We start from the raw sequence: 20,838 nt of genomic DNA, 5'->3' as shown, positions 1-20,838 counted from the left end.
TACACACACACATTTTTGTAATAATGACAATTGCAACAATACTGAATGAACAATGAACACTTTTATTTTAACTTAATATAATACATAAATACACACACGCACACAGCTCTGAAGTGACAATGATACTGAAGAGTCTGCTTAGGAGACAAATACTCTCAACTGTTTGAATAAAAATAGAGTTTAAGTTACCTGTGATGAATGTTGAAAACAAAAACTTTAATTTCTATATGCAGGAAATCCTATTTTAATAATGGGCATGGTAAGAATTGACAACCAAAGTGCGAGTCATAATTCCCATGACACCTAGCAAAATCTGGTTCCTTCAATTACTCCATAGGATATTTTTTAGATTCACTTAAAATAAGGTCTGTGTTTCGTGTAGGCTTACACCTTGCCAATTTTATAACTGTGTAGATATCCATTCGGACAAGGTAACTCTGATCAATATTGGCTAAATATAAGCGAAGATAAAAAAAATTGTTGTGGATTTATGAAAATATGTTGACAAACGTTACCTTATCCTAGTGAGATTTACACGGGTATCAAAACGTCGAGGCGGTTTAAGCCTGCACGAAACACAGACCTTATTTGAAGTAGATCAAGACATTCTCTATGGAAGACATGAACGGTAAAATAACGAAGGAACCCCTTTCAAATTCAGCCGCAAGTTATTACAGGAATTATAACGCGTCGACTATTTCTCTCTAAACCATATACCTTTGACTAATCCGGAAACTATCACCTCGAAAACAAAACGTTTATTCCGTTCCGTATTTTATCTTACGGGTGGCATCCATGAGTCTAAATATTCCTGTTACATTGCACAACCTTCAATGTTGTCATAATTACGTAAAGTTCTGGCAAATTAGTTCGCAAAGAGCCAGGCGGCCCAAACTGTTGCATATACCCTGACTCTGCGTGCAATGAACGCAAGAGAAATGACACAATTTCACCTGGTTAATATTGCCTGCTAACCTGGATTTCTCTTAGCTAAATATGCAGGTTTAAAAATATATACTTGTGTATTGATTTTAAGAAAGGCATTGATGTTTATGGTTAAGTACACATTGGAGCAATGACAGTCATTGATTGATTGTTTTTTATAAGATAAGTTTAATGCTAGCTAGCAACTTACCTTAGCTTACTGCATTCGCTAACAGGCAGGCTCCTCGTGGAGTGCAATGCAAGATTGGATCCTCCGAGCTGACAAGGTTAAAAATCTGTCGTTCTGCCAGGCCGTCATTGAAAATAAGAATGTGTTCTTAACTGACTTGCCTAGTTAAATAAAGATTAAATAAAGGTGTAAAAAATAAATAATAATAATAATATATATATATTTTTTAAATCGGCAAATCGGCGCCCAAAAATACCGATTTCCGATTGTTATGAAAACTTGAAATCGGCCATTCCGATTAATCGGTCGACCTCTAGTCTCCACTCACCATGGCTGGCACCTATTGACATGTCTGCCCCCTTGACTTTTTCCACATTACAGCCTTATTCTAAAATGGATTAAAACATTTTTAAAAATCAATTTACACACAATACCCCATAATGACAAAGCAAAACCAGATTTTTTATTTGTCAATTTTTTTTGTAAATGTATTAAATAAAACTATCACATTTACATAAGTATTCAGACCCTTTACTCAGTACTTTGTTGAACCACCTTTGGCAGCGATTACAGTCTCGAGTATGACGGTACAAGCTTGGCACACCTGTATTTGGTGAGTTTCTCCCATTCTTCTCTGCAGTTCCTCTCAAGCTCTGTCAAGTTGGATGGGGAGCGTCGCTGCACAGCTATTTTCAGGTCTCCAGAGATGTTTGATCGGGTTCAAGACCGGGCTCTAGGCCACTCATGGACAATCAAAGACTTGACCCGAAGGCACTCCTGTGTTGTCTTGGCTGTTTGCTTAGAGTCGTTGTCCTGTTGGAAGGTGAACCTTCACCCCAGTCTGAGGTCCTGAGCACTCTGGAGCAGGTTTTCATCAAGGATATCTCTGTACTTTGCTTCGTTCATCTTTCCCTCAATCCTGACTAGTCTCCCTGTTGCTGAAAAACATCCCCACACCATGATTCTGCCACCAGCATGCTTCACCGTAGGGATCGTGCCAGCTTTCCTCCAGACGTGACGCTTGGCATTCAGGGAATCTTGTTTCTCATGGTCAGAGTCCTTTAAGTGCCTTTTGGCAAACTCCAAGCGGGCTGTCATGTGCCTTTTACTGACGAATGGCTTCCGTCTGGACACTCTACCATAAAGGCCTGATTGGTAGACTGCTGCAGAGATGGTTGTCCTTCTAGAAGGTTCTCCCATCCCTACAGAGGAACTCTGTCAAAGTGACCATTGGGTTCTTGGTCACCTGCCTGACCAAGGCCCTTCTCCCCTGATTGCTCAGTTTGGCCAGGCGGCCAGCTCTAGGAAGAGTCTTGGTGGTTCTAAACTTCTTCCATTTAAGAATGATGGAGGCCACTGTGTTCTTGGGGTCCTTCAATGCTGCAGAAATGTTTTGCTACCCTTCCCCAGATCTGTGCCTCGACAATAGTGTCTCGGTGCTCTACGGACTATTCCCACGACCTCATGGCTAGGTTTTTGCTCTGACATGCACTGTCAACTGTAGGACCTTATATAGACAGGTGTGTGCCTTTCCAAATCATGTCCAATCAATTGAATTTACCACAGGTGGACTCCAAGTTGTAGAAATATTAAGGATGATCAATGGAAACAGGATGCACCTGAGCTCAATTTCTTGTCCCAAAGCAAAGGGTCTGAATACTTATGTAAATAAGGTATTTCTGTTATTTTTTATAAATGTGCTTAAATGTTTAAAAATAATAATAATAATTTGGCTTTGTCAGTACGGGGTATTGAGATTGAGAAGAAACAATCTAATCCATTTTTAGAATAATTCACGGTAGCTATCATCAACTATGTAGCTAGCTAGCGAAGTTGGCTAGCTAGCTACCTTGCCATTGCTAACATTAGCTACCTTTCTGGCTGACAAGGTGAATATTTTTTATTACACAATCTAAAAACGAGAAATATACCCAGTGTATAATATTTTTTGTACCTGTTCTGGAGACATTGTTGCAAAAAATGTAATCGAATCATCTTCAATCTTGTCCATAACTGTTATCGCATCCGCATCCACAGTCTCAAACTTCCCGACTCTGTTGGGTTGTCACTAGTTGCCACAAAGTCTCAGCAGGGACTACCAATGAGAGCTGGGGATTCTGGGAGATCGTGTTCTAATCAACAACAACAACAAAAAAGACTTCTTTGCCAGAAGGGACTCCAAAATCACATGTACACACAGTTATGCAGTGCATAGAAGACTAAGGGGACAGCAACAGAAGAGGGCTTAACACTTTTTTTGGTTACTAGATGATTCCATATGTGTTATTTCATAGTTTTGATGTCTTCCCTATTATTCTACAATGTAGAACATAGTAAAAAATAAAGAAAAAACCCTTGAATGTGGTGTGTCCAAACTTGTGACTGGTACTGTATGTGAGAGAGAGGGTGTTTGGGTACTGTGGGATTCTTTAATCAGTTTCTCTCGTTAGACAGGTCAGAGTTTGTTTGAAGTTGTTCAGTGGTATGGAATTTTTTGGCAATACACTGTAGACTTGTGTTTCAAAGTAGAGAGACCCACAGTAGCTACTGTAATTGAGTACTGGCAGTGTCTGCTGTGGCAGGTGGGAAGGTACAAGTTACCTGAAAAAGATCTAATCTCTCAATGTCCTAATCTCAAAGTGCACTAAATTCATGCATTTACAGTTGAAGTCGGAAGTTTACATACACCTAAGCCAAATACATTTAAACTCAGTTTTTCACAATTCCTGACATTTAATCCTAGTAAAAAATTCCCTGTCTTAGGTCAGTTGGGATCACCACTTTATTTTAAGAATGTGAAATGCCAGAATAATAGTAGAGAGAATGATTTATTTCAGCTTTTATTTCTTTCATCACATTCCCAGTGGGTCAGAAGTTTACATACACTCAATTAGTATTTGGTAGCATTGCCTTGAAATTGTTTAACTTGGGTCAAACGTTTCGGGTAGCCTTCCACCAGCGTCACAACATTCCTCCTGACAGAGCTGGTGTAACTGAGTCAGGTTTGTAGGCCTCCTTGCTCGCACATGCTTTTTCAGTTCTGCCCACACATTTTCAATAGGATTGAGGTCAGGGCTTTGTGATGGCCACTCCAAGACCTTGACTTTGTTGTCCTTAAGCCATTTTGTCACAACTTTGGAAGTATGCTTGGGGTCACTGACCATTTGAAATACATCCACAAGTACACCTCCAATTGACTCAAATTATGTCAATTAGCCTATAAGAAGCTTCTAAAGCCATGACATTTTCTGGAATTTTCCAAGCTGTTTAAAGGCAGTCAACTTAGTATATGTAAACTTCTGACCCACTGGAATTGTGATACAGTGTTGTTGGAAAAATTACTTGTGTCATGCACAAAGTAGATGTCCTAACTGACTTGCCAAAACTATAGTTTGTGGAGTGGTTGAAAAACGAGTTTTAATGACTCCAACCTAAGTGTATGTAACTTCCGACTTCAACTGTAGCTGTTAATGTTTATTTTTGGGGGGTGGGGGAGGATGCCCACAAACCCCCCTACTGGCTGTGGGCTAAGCCCACAATGTTTTAAAATCCTAGAAATACCCGTTGGTCAACAGCTTATTTTGGCATGCGAAAAGAGCAAAAATCAAACCTATCCTACTCCACTAAATCTATCTAGTCATACTTCAGGCCAACAGCCTGAAAGGACAGGACACCATCTTCTCAACTCTACACGCTGTATCTCTTCTCGTACAACCAAATACTTCTATGCAGCTGCCACCACAACCTCTATTTTCTGCGACTTATTTTCCATCCCTTCAGTAAAGTTGATAACCATTGCTATGAACGCTAAAAAGACAATCTTACTGAAGCATACATCACTCCTCGGCCCATCCCGCTGTACTGGTGCAGATCTACTATTTACACCACTCCTCTCAGGATCCCTCCCCTTGACTCTACTTCCTTCACTGCCTCAGCATATGACAACTTCTGCACTATTCTAACCCTGGAAACCTCAACCTGCCTCTCTCTCACTGGACATTTCTGATCCCTGGCCCCATGGGCACCCCTACAATTAACACATACCACTACTTTCCCCAATGCTACACATTCCTTTGTCTCATGCCCGTCTGCACACTTCTCACACCTAGGAACCTCCCTCCTACACACTGCTGCCACATGCCCATAAGCTTGATACCTGTAACAACAATGTATTCGGCACGAAAGCTTGTACGGAATAACTGAAATATCCTAACATCACTTTGTCGGGCAAAGACTCAATATCAAAACGACAGACTATGACTCTTCTGTTTCACCACTTACGCCACCCTGTCTGCGTCGCACCAAACGACGAAACATCACATCACAAAGGGGAATCTTCCCCTTCAGTTGGTCCACTTTCACATTTACCACTACCCCAGTAATCACTCCTTTCAATGGTGTTCTTTTCTAGAGAGCAAAAACAATTCACATTTCTTGCCCCCATTCGTTTAACGCGGAGCGTCTGCTCCCTCTGACCAGCAGAAACACAAACAATTATCACAAGACCACTTCTGGTTACCCTCACTGATTTCATAGCACCCAACTCCTTTCACACCCACCCTGAAACCACAAATGGATCAGCCAAAAGGCAGGGGTCCACTTTCTCTAAATATGTCACTCCTACAGTCACAGATTCATCTTTATCCTGACCATCATTACACGCTTCGGGCTCCGAGAACTTTACCACACCTACCACCTCCTATAATTCACCCTCATTCACTTCCATTTCTCCTCCAGAACTTGATCCGGCATACAGCTCACTCTGCTTACACTTTCTATCATTCTTCTTCGACAAACCATCTCCCTTTTTTCCGCCATTTTTAAACCGATTCAAGCTAACCCTCTTCCTCCCTCTCTCTCTTTGACCTCCTCTGCCTTTCTTTTTCCCTCCATTCCTCCTCCATATTTCAAGTATATACGTCTCCTTATGACAGGGATCATGAACTAGATTCAGCTGTGGGACGATTTTTTTTCTTGAGCTGATGGTCGTGGGGCAGGAACATAATTGCAAATTGACCGCAAGAAGCCCAAACAGATATGTTTGACAAACAATTTCAAGCCTTGTTTACATTTGTATACGATCACATGTTTCTCTCTACTATGCGTGGGAATACTTGGGAACAGATTTTTTAAAATTAAAATCGCTTGGAGCTGATAAACATTTTGCTCAGAAAACTTGGGGGCCAAATAAAACCACCCGCGGGCCGCCAGTTGGGGAACCCTGCCTTATGATAATATTGCACTTCTCCTAACATACATCTCGTTCTTGCCCGCTCAAGGGATGCCATTTTCCTGACCTTCCTGAAAGTGTACAAAAAGGCATTGTTGTGGGTGCCATGCCAACCAACATAATACAATGTCAATGAAGAAAAGGCATTACACAGACAGTTTCTGTTTGCATTTATAATTCAAGGATACTTGGCAATATTTTACACACAGGTTACATCCAGATTATGACATAACAATACACTCATATTGTTTACTTCTGATGTCAATCCAAACCAGCCCTTCTCCTGAGTTTAAAAAAGAATGTCTGAATTCTGTCATAAACCCAGTGTGCAAAAACTGGTTGAATCAATGTTGTTTCCACGTCATTTCAACCAAAAACGTCAATGCGATGACGTTGAGTCAACGTGGAAAACTGATCGGATTTTTAAAAAGGGAATTTTTTTATTTTTTTCCCACTAAACTTTTGACCTAAATCCAATGACATGGTGAAATGTTTTGTTGAATTCACAACCAAATATGAATTAAAACTAGACGTTGAACTGACGTCTGTGCCCAGTGGGATGATTCTATGGACATATTTTGTATTCAATAGGATAGCCCACAGGGCATTACTCTATTGATGCTGTACTACTCGTTTAAACAGGAAGGCGGCGGGGCAGATTGTATTTGAGAAGTTTATCAATGACCTTGTACAACGTGTAATAGTGATCCAAATGTGCCTTTACACATCTCACTCATCAGTTTAAAAAGTAAAGCAGAGACGTTGTTTAACAACGTAAACTGTAGGCCTATCTGACCTCTGTTACTGTGAACTGTTGTTATGATACTGTAGTGTTTAAAGGGGCGATCTGCAGTTGTAACATACATTTTTAGACTTATAAATTAATGATACTGTATATCCCTATTGATTCTTAAACGTATCATTTATAATCCCTCATGAGATTATTTCAACTGTCACACTCCATTAGAACCCCAAAATATAAGCTTGTTTTCCTCCAATGTTTGGAAACATTGTAAATGTAAACAAACCCTGTATAGCCCAAAACATGGTTAAAATGATCATTATGATATCATGAATGGTCAGTCCATAGCAGATCATTTTGACATCATGAATGGTCAGTACATAGCAGATCATTATGACATCATAGCAGATCATTTTGACATCATGAATGGTCAGTCCATAGCAGATCATTATGATATCATGAATGGTCAGTCCATAGCAGATCATTATGACATCATGAATGGTCATGCCATAGCAGATCATTATGATATCATGAATGGTCAGTCCATAGCAGATCATTATGAGATCATGAATGGTCAGTCCATAGCTCTGTCTATGAATGTGAAAGTGGTTACACTTCTCCAGGCCCATCCCTAAGCTTTATACCAAAGGGTGCCTCGCTTTGTTATTGGTTCAACTTGGGATTGGTCCTTTAATGTGTTAGATAGTGTTGTTTGTGCTATGCATCCAGAATAAATCACTTTGGATAAAAGCTTCTGCTAAATGGAAGAAAATAAATGGAAGAAAGATGTAACGTTTTACCATGACTAGACAGAAGCTGGGATTCAATCCGACTTTTAAAGGCAATGTTCCCACTATCGCGTACATCTTATTCACGGTAAATGCTGCATATGTTCGCACAGTCGGAAATTGCCTTTAAAAGCTGCATTGTCGACAACCCACGGTCAAATGAACTCCGAGCATGGATCTGTGTCCTGGAACGCAGTTTCTATACATATATATATATCACATGCTTTAGTGAATAAGAGATGTTCTATAACGAGAGCAACGGTGAGGCTTTTCCACTGTATTGTCTAATGAGCAGCACCATTGAGGACTTTCACCATTTTGAAGTAGTCAAAATGGTGGGACTTCCTGTGGGTTAAGGAAGGAAGGTATAATTCCATCCAGGTCAGCAGAAGGAGTTAACCAATGAATTATAGTCCTGAGCTAACATTCCATAACTGCAAGTAGCAGTAAATCACCAACCTTGGCTTTGTACCTGTTCAGACTGTACACACTGCAGCACATTAGGTGGTATCCTGTTCAGATTATACACACTCCACCAAAATAGGTGGTGGTATGTACCTTTTCAGTTTATTTGCTACCTTCCAATACACTCATAGAAGTAGAAGATATGGACTATTTTAAAATGGAGATCGCCCTCAATGGTGCTGCCCAATCCCATATTGACACAGAAGACAGCATTGCAAGGATAGGAGGTATAACTCTCCTTTCCTAGTTAGCTTATGTAGCCTCTTCCTTCACTTCTCTCTCCTCGACCTCAACTTCTCCCTCTTTGACCTCAACTTCTCTCTCTTTTCCATCTTCCTCCTCCTCTTTGACAATCACATTGAGAGTAAAGGTAGGATTCTCTCCAATATGTATTCTTTGATGTTTCTTAAAATTTCCTGAGTAATTGAAGCTCTTCCCACATTGAGTGCAGTGGTAAGGCTTCTCTCCATTATGTATTTTTTTATGTTCCTTAAGGCTGCCTAAATTATCAAAGCTCTTCCCACAAAAATAGCAGTGGTTAGGCTTCTCTCCTGTGTGGATTCTCTGGTGTTTCTGTAGGGTATCTGCCACACGGAAATTCTTCCCACATTGGGTGCAGTGGTAAGGCTTCTCCCCACTGTGTACTATCTCATGTCTCTTAAGGTTTGCTTTCTCACTGAAGCTCTTAACACATTGGGTGCAGTGGTAAGGCTTCTCTCCCGTGTGTACTTTTTGATGATTATTTAGATTACCTAAGGAACTGAAACTCTTCCCACATTGAGGACAGGGGTAACTCCCACGACGAGGTAGTCTTGATGTATCTTGGTCAACTACACCACCAGTTTTCTCCTCTTCCTCAACTTCTCTCTTTTCCTTCTCATGTACCCTCTCATGTCTCTTAAGGTTTGCTTTCTCACTGAAACTCTTCCCACATGCAGAGCAGTGGAAAGGTTTCTCTCCAGTGTGTACTCTTTGATGATTCTTTAGATTACTCGAGGAACTAAAATTCTTTCCACATTGAGGACAGGGGTAACGACCACAATCAGGTAGTCTTGATGTATCTGGGTCATCATCCTCCTCTTTGACAATCACATTGAGATTACAGTCACCATCCTCCTCTTTGACAATCAAATTGGGAGTACAGTCCCCATCCTCCTTTTTGACAATCACATTGAGATTACAGTCACCATCCTCCTCTTTGACAATCACATTGAGAGTACAGTCACCATCTTTCTCTTTGACAATCACATTGGGAGTACAGTCATCATTCTTCTCTTTGACAATCACATTGAGATTACAGGTAGGTTTCACTCCAATGTGTCTTTGCTGATGTTTCTTAAAGGTTCCTGAATGATAGAAGCTCTTCCCACAAAGAGAGCAGTGGTAAGGCTTCTCTCCACTATGTATTCTTTGATGTTCTTTAAGGCTTCCTGAATGATTAAAGCTCTTCCCACAAAGAGAGCAGTGGTGAGGCTTCTCTCCTGTGTGGATTCTCTGGTGTTTCTGTAGAGTATCTTCCACACGGAAATTCTTCCCACATTCGAAGCAGTTGTAAGGCTTCTCTCCACTATGTACCCTCTCATGTCTCTTAAGGTGTGCTTTCTCACGGAAACGCTTCCCACATGCTGAGCAGTGGAAAGGTTTCTCTCCAGTGTGTACTCTTTGATGATTCTTTAGATTACTTGAGGAACTAAAATTCTTCCCACATTGAGGGCAGGGGTAACGACAACGACCAGGTAGTCTTGATGTACCTGAGTCAACTACACCATTACTTTCCTCAACTTCTCTCTTTACCTTATCATTGATTTCCCTCTCACCCTCCTCCTCTTTGATAATCACATTGACAGTACAGGTAGGCTTCTCTTCTATGTGTATTCGCTGATGACTCTTTAGGTTTCCGGGTTGATTGAAACTCTTCCCACAAAGAGAGCAGTGGTAAGGCTTCTCCCTACTGTGTGATCTCTGGTGATTCTTTAGATCTCCTGCAAAACGGAATTTCTTTCCACACTCAGTGCAGTGGTAAGGTTTCTCCCCTGTATGTATTCTCTGGTGTTCCTTAAGGCTTCCTGAATGATTAAAGCTCTTCCCACATGTGGTGCAGTGGTAAGGCTTCTCTTCACTATGTACTCGCTCGTGTCTATTAAGATTTACTTTCTCACTGAAACCCCTCCCACATGTGGAGCAGTGGAAAGGTTTCTCTCCAGTGTGTACTCTTTGATGATTCTTTAGGCTTACTTCTCTTGTAAAACTCTTCCCACAAGCAGAGCAGTGGAAAGGTTTCTCTCCTGTGTGAGTTCTCTTATGAGTCTTTAGAATTCCTGCCCGACTGAAACACTTCCCACATTGGGTACAGTGGTGAGGCTTTTCCCCTGTATGTATTCTTTGATGTTCTGTAAGGTTTCCTGAACGATTAAAGCTCTTCCCACACTGGGAGCAGTGGTAAGGCTTCTCCCCTGTATGTATTCTCTGATGACTTTTTAGACTTCCAAGTTGAGTGAATCCCTCCCCACACTGAGCGCAGTGGTAAGGCTTTTCTTTACTGTGTGATCTCTGATGACTCTTTAGGTCTCCTGTCCGACTGAAACTCTTCCCACATTGGGAGCAGAGGTATGTCTTCTTTATTTTGGGAGTCTGTTTGAGTGATTTGAGGTGAGTTGGACAAATAAAACTGTTGCTACAGCAGGGTTGGTGCTTCTGTCTGCATTGTTTATGATTTCCTGATGCTGTGGGACTGGGCTTGCTGTCTGAGCCTGGGTTGGAGCTCTTTCCTGTAAGAATATGAACACATATTGGGTAAGAAACAGAAAGAGGAACAAAGGCTTTTAGGCTTAGAAATGCAGGATTTAACCTTAAATAACAGCTGAAAAAACTAGTCACGGTAGCAACAACATATCCTACCACTTCCTCAAAATAGTCCGAAATAATCTCAGATCAATCAAGAAATCTGTAATTAGTGCAGAGCCATGATGTAGTGATAAAACTCCCCTACACCAATCACATTTAAGACTCCCCACCAGAGACCAGGGTTCCATACCCTTCACCAACAACATTTATTAGTTCCTAAAATCACTAGCCAGCCAAGTTCCATCTCTGTGTTTGTCAATGAAGCAGGTACATTGAGCAGGCAGGCCACGTTAGCTCCATCAGCTTATCAGCTCACTGGCGACATGTGTTTCCGTACCAATTTGTTTCTTACAACTTTCTCACTATCCATTACCAGAGTGTGTAAGTCAGTGTTTCATAGCAAATCATGTTACAAAACAGGTCGCGGCGGGACACAAGATGTTCACGAATGGGAATTTTGGAATATTGACAAGTGGCAGTTGAGATGCAAGTGCGGATCGTCTCAATTCCCCATTTGCCCAAAATAGGCTGTAGTCAATACCATAGTCTGTCATGTTTGACAAATATAATGAAGGATAATTAATATTAAGGTCTAAAGGCTTGATTCTGTCATACCAGAGGCACTGTTCATTCAGATAGGAGAGAAAGGCCAGTGTTGAGCACCGCAACATCACCGACCTTGCAATCTGAGCCGAGGCAGTCAACATTTTTAAACTATTTAACCATAAATTCTAAATGCAATTTGGAACATTTGCGCTTATAGCCTACTGCCGTGTGCGCATTGCTGAGCTTATAGCCCACCCGGTTTCTTCATGCATCGAGCCGACAGAAACAAACATCTCTCTGGTAAGAAGAAGGGCGGGGGTGTATGCCTTATGATTAACGAGTCGTGGTGTGATCATAACAACATACAAGAACTCAAGTCCTTTTGTTCACCTGACCTAGAATTCCTTACGATCAAATGCCGACCGCATTATCTACCAAGAGAATTCTCTTCGATTATAATCACAGCCTTGTATATTTCCCCCAAACAGACACCTTGACAGCCCTGAAAGAACTTAATTGGACTATGTAAACTGGAAACCACATATCCTGAGGCTGCATTTATTGTAGCTGGGGATTTTAACAAGGCAAATCCGAAAACAAGGCTCTCTAAATTTGATCAGCATATTGAATGCGCGACCCCGGGCTGGCAACACTCTGGATCATTGCTACTCTAATTTCTGTGACGCGTACAAAGCCCTCCCTCTGCAAATCTGAAGACGACTCCATTTTGTTGCTCCCAGCCTGTAGACAGAAACTAAAACAGGAAACGCCCGTGCTCAGGTCTGTTCAATGCTGGTCCGACCAATCTGATTCCACGCTTCAAGATTGCTTCGATCATGTGGACTGGGATATGTTCCGGATAGCATCGGACAATAACATTGATGTATACGCTTATTCGGTGAGCAAGTTTATTAGCAAGGGCATCGGTGATATGGTACCCACGGTGACTATTAAATACTTCCCTAACCAGAAACCGTGGATTCGTGCAAAACTGAAAGCGCGAACCACTGCTTTTAATCATGGCAAAGCGACCGGAAACATGACAATACAAACAGTGTAGCTATTCCCTCCGCAAGGCAATCAAACAAGCTAAGCGTCAGTATATAGACAAAGTAGAGTCGCAATTCAACGGCTCAGACACAAGACGTATGTGGCAGGGTCTACAGCCAATCACGGATTACAAAAAGAAAAGCAGCCCCGTTCCCGGACACCAATGTCTTGCTCCCAGACAAACTAAACAACTTCTTTGCTCGCTTTGAGGACAATACAGTGCCACAGACACGGCCCACTACCAAAACCTGCGGGCTCTCCTTCACCGCAGCCAACGTGAGTAAAACATTTAAACGTGTTAAAGGCCCAGACGGCATCCCTAGCCGTGTCCTCAGAGCATGCGCAAACCAGCTGGCTGTTGTGTTTACGGACATATTCGATCAATCCCTATCCCAGTCTGCTGCGTCCACATGCTTCAAGAGGGCCACCATTGTTCCTGTTCCCATGAAATCTAAGGTAACTGAACTAGATGACTATCGCCCCGTAGCACCCACTTCTGTCATCATGAAGTGCTTTGAGAGACTAGTCTAGGATCATATCACCTCCACCCTACCTGACACCCTAGACCCACTCCAATTTGCTTACCGCCCCAATAGGTCCACAGACAACGCAATCGCAACCACACTGCCCTATCCCATCTGGACAAGAGGAATACCTATGTAAGAATGCTGTTCATCGATTACAGCTCAGCATTCAACACCATAGTACCCTGGGTCTCGACCCCGCCCTGTGCAACTGGGTCCTGGACTTTGACAGGCCGCCCCTAGGTGGTGAGGGTAGGAAACAACATCTCCACCCCACTGATCCTCAACACTGGGGCCCCACAAGGGTGAGTTCTAGGCCCTCTCCTGTAGGGGGAGGGGCTGTATCACCGCCTGGTACGGCAACTGCTCCGCCCACAACCGTAAGGCTCTCCAGAGGGTAGTGAGGTCTGCACAACGCATCACTGGGGCAAACTACCTGCCCTCCAGGACACCTACACCACCCGATGTCACAGGAAGGAAAAAAAGATCCTCAAGGACAACAACCACCCGGACACTGCCTGTTCACCCCGCTATCATCCAGAAGGCGAGGTCAGTACAGGTGCATCAACGCTAGGACCGAGAGACTGAAAAACAGCTTCTATCTCAAGGCCATCAGACTTAAACAGCCATCACTAACATTGAGTGGCTTCTGCCAACATACAGACTCAATCTCTAGCCACTTTTATAATTAACATTTGGATGTAATAAATGTATCACTAGTCACTTAAACTGTCACTTTATATAATGTTTACATATCCTACATTACTTATCTCATATGTATGTACTGTACTCTATACCATCTGCATCTTGCCTATGCCGTTCGGCCATCGCTCATCCATATATTTATATGTACATATTCTTAATAATTCCTTTACACTTGTGTGTATAAGGTAGTTGTTGTGAAATTGTTAGATTACTTGTTAGATATTACTGCACGGTCGGAACTAGAAGCACAAGCATTTCGCTACACTGGCATTAACATCTGCTAACGATGTGTATGTGACCAATAAAATTTGATTTGATTTACTGCCGTGTGAACATTGCTGAGCTTATAGCCTATTGCCGTGTGGACATTGCTGAGCTTATAAATGTGAAGAAATAATACTTTACAAAAAAAATGGTAACTAAACATTCTGATCGGCCTCATTGTTATTAAAGGGTGTTTTGATATACAGTGGTTGTATTCATTTGGGACCTATCACCCCACAACTGTCCCAGAGTCTGGTTTGGAATATTTACTTCTCGCACAGAACAACAAGCTGACCAATAGAATAGGTCAACTTTTGTACTATGGGGCGATAGTACATTGACGTAATAAAAGCAGCAGCCTGTTCGTTACTCATCTTGTTTGCTGACAAGCTGACCAATAGAAGAGGTCAATGTTTGTACTATGGGGCGATAGTACATTGACATAATAAAAGCAGCAGTCTGTTCGTTACTCATCTTGTCGACCAAAAAGTGGACATTTGTTCTAACATCTTCAATATGCTTCTTGGAATCCGATAAGACCGTTGCATCCCCCGATGTGTCGGTCTTCGCTAGCAGCATCCCCCGATGTGTCTGTCTTCACTAATAGCCTACCCCGATGTGTCGGCCTTCACTAGTAGCCTACCCCGATGTGTCGGCCTTCACTAGTAGCCTACCTCGGAGCTGCGACGACTGTGAGATGGACCCGATCACGTGACAGGAATTGGCTAATAAGAATTGAGATATCTGAGAGAGCCATGTGAGTGAGAGGTGCTTCAGAGCAAGGCGGTTGGCAGCTAGGAGAAGGGAATGGCTACCCAGACTATGCAAATAGTCTGCGTAGCCATTTGATTAGCTGTTCAGGAGTCTTATGGCTTGGAAGTAGAAGCTATTTAGGAGCCTCTTGAACCTAGACTTGGCACTCTGGTACTGCTTCCCGTGCGGTAGCAGAGAGAACAGTCTATGACTAGGGTGGCTGGAGTCTTTGACGATTTTTAGGGCCTTCCTCTGACACCGCCTGGTATAGAGGTCCTGGATGGCAGGAAACTTGGCCCTGGTGATGTACTGGGCCGTACGCACTACCCTCTGTAGTGCCTTGCGGCCGAGCAGTTGCCATACCAGGCAGTGATGCAACCCGTCGGGATGCTCTCGATGGTGTAGCTGTAAAAATCTGAGGACCCATGCCAAGTCTTTGTGTCTCCTGTGGGGGAATAGGTTTTGTCATGCCCTCTTCACGACTGTCTTGGTGAGCTTGGACCATGTTAGTTTGTTGGTGATGTGGACGCCAAAGGAACTTGAAGCTCTCAACCTGCTCCACTACAGCCCCGTCGATGAGAATGGGGGCATGCTCGGTACGCCTTTTTCCTGTAGTCCACAATCATCTCCTTTGTCTTGATCACATTGAGGGAGAGGTTGTTGTCCTTGCACCATACGGTCAGGTCTCTGACCTACCTATAGGCTGTCTCATCATTGTCAGTGATCAGGTTGTTGTGTTAGTGGGGCACGATTGGAATCCAAAACACAACCCTCGTGTACGTCGTGACAACCTGAGTTACACAAATCTCACAACTGTTTTGGAATATACTTTATGACCAAAATTATCCTACTTACACTTTAGTCAATATTGAAAGTGGAATAAATGTTTGACTAATATCGATGCCACATAAGCCATTTTCAACCAGAGAAGTTGTTTTTTGCATTCAGTTGCTCTTTAATTTGTTGGGATGTGAGCCAGAGGGCTGGTACATTAACAGAGCATTGAAAGAAAGGCTTTACTAGGGGCTTGTTGCTTTGAATCACACAGTGATAACGCAAATGAAATATATAAAATATTATCATGTTTGGTGACAAAGCAATTCGTCCTCCCTCTCAAACACAGCCTGAACTCAAGTCAAAGAGGATGTAAGTCTGAACATTTTACATAGTCATTTAGCAGATGCGCTTAACCAGAGCGACTTGTAGTTAGTGCATCCATCTTAAGTAGGTGAGACCACCACATTTCTCAATCGTAGTAATAAGTACATGTTTCCTCAATAAAGTAGCTCTCGGCAAAGTCTGTGCTAGTGGGAAAAGACCATCAGAACTCACCAGAGTCACTGTTTTCTTCCTCCTTGATTTCTCTCTCCTCCTCCTCCTCCTCTTTCACAATCACATTGAGTTCCAGAGTTTGACTGCAGTCTTCCAGCTTCACTGTCATCACCTCTGGAGCCCGCTGTGAGCTTCTCTGGGCTGGAACACCACAGCCAGAACCCGGCTCTGACATGGTAGGCTGGGTAGATCTAAAAGCGGAGACCCAAATAGTTCAGGATGGTTTTCACAAATGGATCTTTCGTGGGATTGCTACAGAAAAGACAACACAAATATGTAACGTTTGCTAAACGAGCTAACCACACATCACGTCCAACAGGGATTAGCATAAATCGGTAGCCATTAGCAACGGTTGGTCCAGCTAATTTAGCTAGCTAGCTAATTCCTCGCTAGTCATTTTGCTCACAATGAGACGATAGCTGGCTACCAAACGCAAGTCACACTTCAACCGTTACCCTGAACTGAAGTTAGCTACCTAGCTTAAGAAACGGGTTGGAGGGGTGTAGGTAGCTAACTATCTAGCGTGCTAATCGCTAATGGATAGCTAGGGAAACATCATCAAGGCCCGGCAGTGGCAACCACTGCAGATTCATGGAATGATTTTAGTATAAACGGGTAGCCAGGTAATTCAGCAGCGGTTGGTCCAGCTAATTTAGCTAGCTAGCTAATTCCTCGCTAGTCATTTTGTTCACAATGAGACGATAGCTGGCTACCAAACGCAAGTCACACTTCAACCGTTACCCTGAACTGTAGTTAGCTAACTAACATTAGCTATACTAACGGATTGGAGGTTGTAACTAACTAACTATCTAGCTGACTAATGGCTACCTTGCTGGGAAAACAACAACAAAGACAGGCCGCGGCAACCACTGCAGATTTATGGAATACGTTAGTTTACATAACCAACTACAAGGTCACATTTAAAATGTAAATACCTGAACAGTTACTTTTCTGTAATCGTTTGGCTGTAAATGCAAATGATGAGATCCTGTGAGAGCAAGCAGAATCGTTCAATGTATTATTCTATATGGTATAAACACATCTGTATGACGGGATCTTCTTCTTCGATGCGGTTTAACGGCGGTTGGCATCCAATACACGTTGCATTACCGCCACCATCTAGACTGGAGTATAACTCCCTTATAGTTCGCTTTTTTTTTTTTTTTTAAGTTAATAAATTAACAAATACCCTACCATCTAACCCTACACTAATTAAAAACCCACCACCCTACTCCACTAAATCTATGTAATCGTACCTCAGGCCAACAGCCTGAAAGGACAGGACCACTTAACACACCCTGTAACTCTTCTGATGTCAAATCTCATACAACCAAATACTTCTCTGCAACTGCCACCACAACTTCAATTTTCTGCAACTTATCGTCCATCCCTGCAATACAGTTGATAAACAATGCGATAAATTCAAAAAATCCAATCTTACTGAAGCATACATCACTCCTCGGCCTATCCCTCTGTACTGGTGCAGATCTACTACTTACACCACTCCTCTCAGGATCCCTCCCCCTTGACCCATCTTCCTCTACTTCCTTCACTGCCTCAGCATATGACAACTTCTGCACTATTCTAACCCTGGTAACCTCAACCTGCCTCTCTCTAACTGGACATTTCTGATCTCCAGACCCATGTGCACCCCTACAATTAACACATACCGCAGGTAGCCTAGTGGTTAGAGCGTTGGGGCAGTAACCGAAAGGTTGCTAAATTGTTCTGCCCCTGAACAGGGCAGTTAACCCACTGTTCCCCGGTAGGCCATCATTGTAATGGAGAAGTTGTTCTTAACTGACTTGCCTAGTTAAATAAAGGTTAATTAAAAAAAATATATAGGATTTGAAGACATTGGGGTCTTAGCCCATTCTGCCCCGACAAAAATAAGGAATTTCAACAGCTAAATGCATGAATTTGGTGCACTTTGAGATTAGATATTAGATCTTTTTCAGGTAATTTGCACCTTCCCACCTGCCACAGCAGAAAATACCAGTACTCAATTACAGTTGCTACTGTGGGTCTCTCTACTCTGGAACACTCTCTACTCTACAGTGTATTGCCAAAAACCACTCAACAACAACAAACATAGACTGTGACTTGTCGAATGAGCCAATCTGATTGTCAAAAATGTCTGGGATATTTTATTTCAGCTCATGAAACATGGGACCAAAACTTTACATGTTTCATTAATATTTTTGTTCAGTGTAATTAGAATCTATAGAGCAGCTTGAAGTAATACAGTTTACTGTGTGCTCAACCCACCTATGTTTTCTCTCCATCTGCCCTCTTCTGTCACTTTCTCTGTCTTCTCTGTTGTCGCTCTCCATCTGACCTCTTCTGTCAGTTTCTCTGCCCTCTTTTGTCACTTTCTCTGTCTTCTCTGTTGTCTCTCTCCATCTGCCCTCATGTCACTTTCTCTGTCTTCTCTGTTGTCTCTCTCCATCTGCCTTCTTCTGTCACTTTCTCTGCCCTCTTTTGTCACTTTCTCTGTCTTCTCTGTTGTCTCTCTCCATCTGCCCTCATGTCACTTTCTCTGGTGTCTCTCTCCATCTGCCGTCTTATTTCACTTTCTCTGTCTTGTCTGTTGCCTCTCTCCATCATCTACTCTTCTGTTGCTGTCTCTGTGTCTTCACTTTCCTACCATGTTTTTCCACTGGCTGCTGCTGGTCTAAAGCCTTGTTCACATTGGCAGTTTGAAGTGACTGAAATCCAATTGTTTTTGCATATCCGATTAGAATCTGTTATTTTTCGTGCAGTCTGAACAGCCAAAAAAAGCACATGGAATCTGATATTTCAAGCCACATTTCAAACCACCTTCTAAAAACATGTTTTCAATTTGTCATTATGGGTTTGTGTGTGTAGATGGGTGAGATAAATGGTTTCTCTTTAATCCATTTTGAATTCAGGCTGTAACACAACAAAATGTGGAATAAGTCAAGGGGTATGAATACTCTCTGAAAGCACTGTAGGCACTCTATTTACAACAATGCAGGAAAACCATAAAGTCCAGACACAAACCATTCACATGAAGGCCACCCAAATGGAATGATGAATTCAATTAACAATGGTCTCTCCCCTCTACAGTGTTATCAAATCCTCTCAGATCTACACAAGTACATGGGGTGCAGGGCTTAGGGGACGAGTTTGTATTGGAGCCACCTCTTCTTTCCTAGTCTGACCTTGGTCCACCAACCTACCTTTGGAGGGAGCCATCTCTTCTGTCCTAGTCTGACCTTGGTCCACCAACCTTCCTTTGGAGGGAGCCATCTCTTCTGTACTAGTCTGACATTGGTCCATCAACCTTCCTTTGGAGGGAGCCACCTCTTCTGTCCTAGTCTGACCTTGGTCCACCAACTTTCCTTTGGAGGGAGCCATCTCTTCTGTCCTAGTCTGACCTTGGTCCACCAACCTTGCTTTGGAGGGAGCCACCTCTTCTGTCCTAGTCTGACCTTGGAAACTTGGTCCACCAACCTTCCTTTGGCGGGATTATAAATTCCGGCCCTTGGTCTCTGAATCCAAATCCTTCAGCCACACATCTACCAACATGTCTCTGATCTTACATTGAGCCTCACCTCTACCCAGTGGAGCATCTATTGATTCATGTTTTAGCACCCTTTAGGCTATTTGATCTACAAGTTCACAGAATCATTACAAATCACACAGTTTGACCTTTGTTCTGCCAGCAGCACAAACAATGACATCACTCTCGTATAATGAGTTTATTTACCTTTATTTGATCAGGCAGGTCAATTAAATACACATTCTTAACACCTTATTCACAAAAATAAAATAAAACATTTCTAGATTTATTTATGTTTTAACTAACATAAAAGCCTGCATTTAAATTAATTACAATATCAATAACTGATTAAAAAGATGTTCAATTTGAATCAATGGCCACCTTTATTGTGCTAATAAGAAAATGCAATGTTATTTATGAAAAAAAAAATAATAATATTGCTTCAAAGACAACTTTTTAGGACCAATATTGAAAAATACAATGTTGAAAATATTGGGCTGTAGACCCTGTCTGTAGGACCTGTCTGTAGACCCTGTCTGTAGGACCTGTCTGTAGACCCTGTCTGTAGGACCCGTCTGTAGACCATGTCTGTAGGACCTGTCTCCTCAGTTAAAGTGGGTTGGAAATGATTCATTAAGGTCTCTACTAACCAAATATGTTTAGTTTTTGAGAGGGACTGTGTCATATATATATCTGTTATGATTTCTATGAATAATGACTAAATGATGTATACATTTAACGTAGAACTATAACTAACTGAATTCTACCCTGTTTTTCTATATTGATAAATAATGTTAGTTCATAAGAAAGAGGTTATGTAGCATGTACCTAGGAAGAGAGGAATGTATGTGTGTGCCTAAAGAAAACAAAGTGGATCATTAAACTATGTTTGAACCGACCCGGCTATAACTCTGGGGAGATAAGATAGGACAGGGAGAGCCCATCCAGATTTCCC

At 42.2% G+C, this 20,838-nt stretch overlaps 1 protein-coding gene across 1 annotated transcript in view; it reads right to left on the bottom strand.

Moving 5' to 3' along the window:
* The window catches only part of LOC120023697 (zinc finger protein 585B-like), a 58,252-nt gene extending 40,845 nt beyond the window's left edge, over window positions 1-17,407 (bottom strand). The window contains exons 1-3 of the mRNA XM_038967759.1: window positions 17,293-17,407; window positions 16,358-16,548; window positions 8,741-11,107 (exon numbers count right to left, since the gene is read on the bottom strand). Of these exons, the coding sequence (XP_038823687.1) occupies window positions 8,741-11,107; window positions 16,358-16,532 (2,542 nt within the window). The 5' untranslated portion in view covers window positions 16,533-16,548; window positions 17,293-17,407. The remainder of the gene's footprint in view (window positions 1-8,740; window positions 11,108-16,357; window positions 16,549-17,292) is intronic.
* Window positions 17,408-20,838: the final 3,431 nt, after the last annotated feature.

Source organism: Salvelinus namaycush, chromosome 2 (assembly GCF_016432855.1).
Source record: "Salvelinus namaycush isolate Seneca chromosome 2, SaNama_1.0, whole genome shotgun sequence".
NCBI classification, from domain to species: domain Eukaryota; kingdom Metazoa; phylum Chordata; class Actinopteri; order Salmoniformes; family Salmonidae; genus Salvelinus; species Salvelinus namaycush.
The sequence above is the reverse complement of the archived record's forward strand: the minus strand, read 5'-3'. Positions and strand labels throughout refer to the sequence as shown.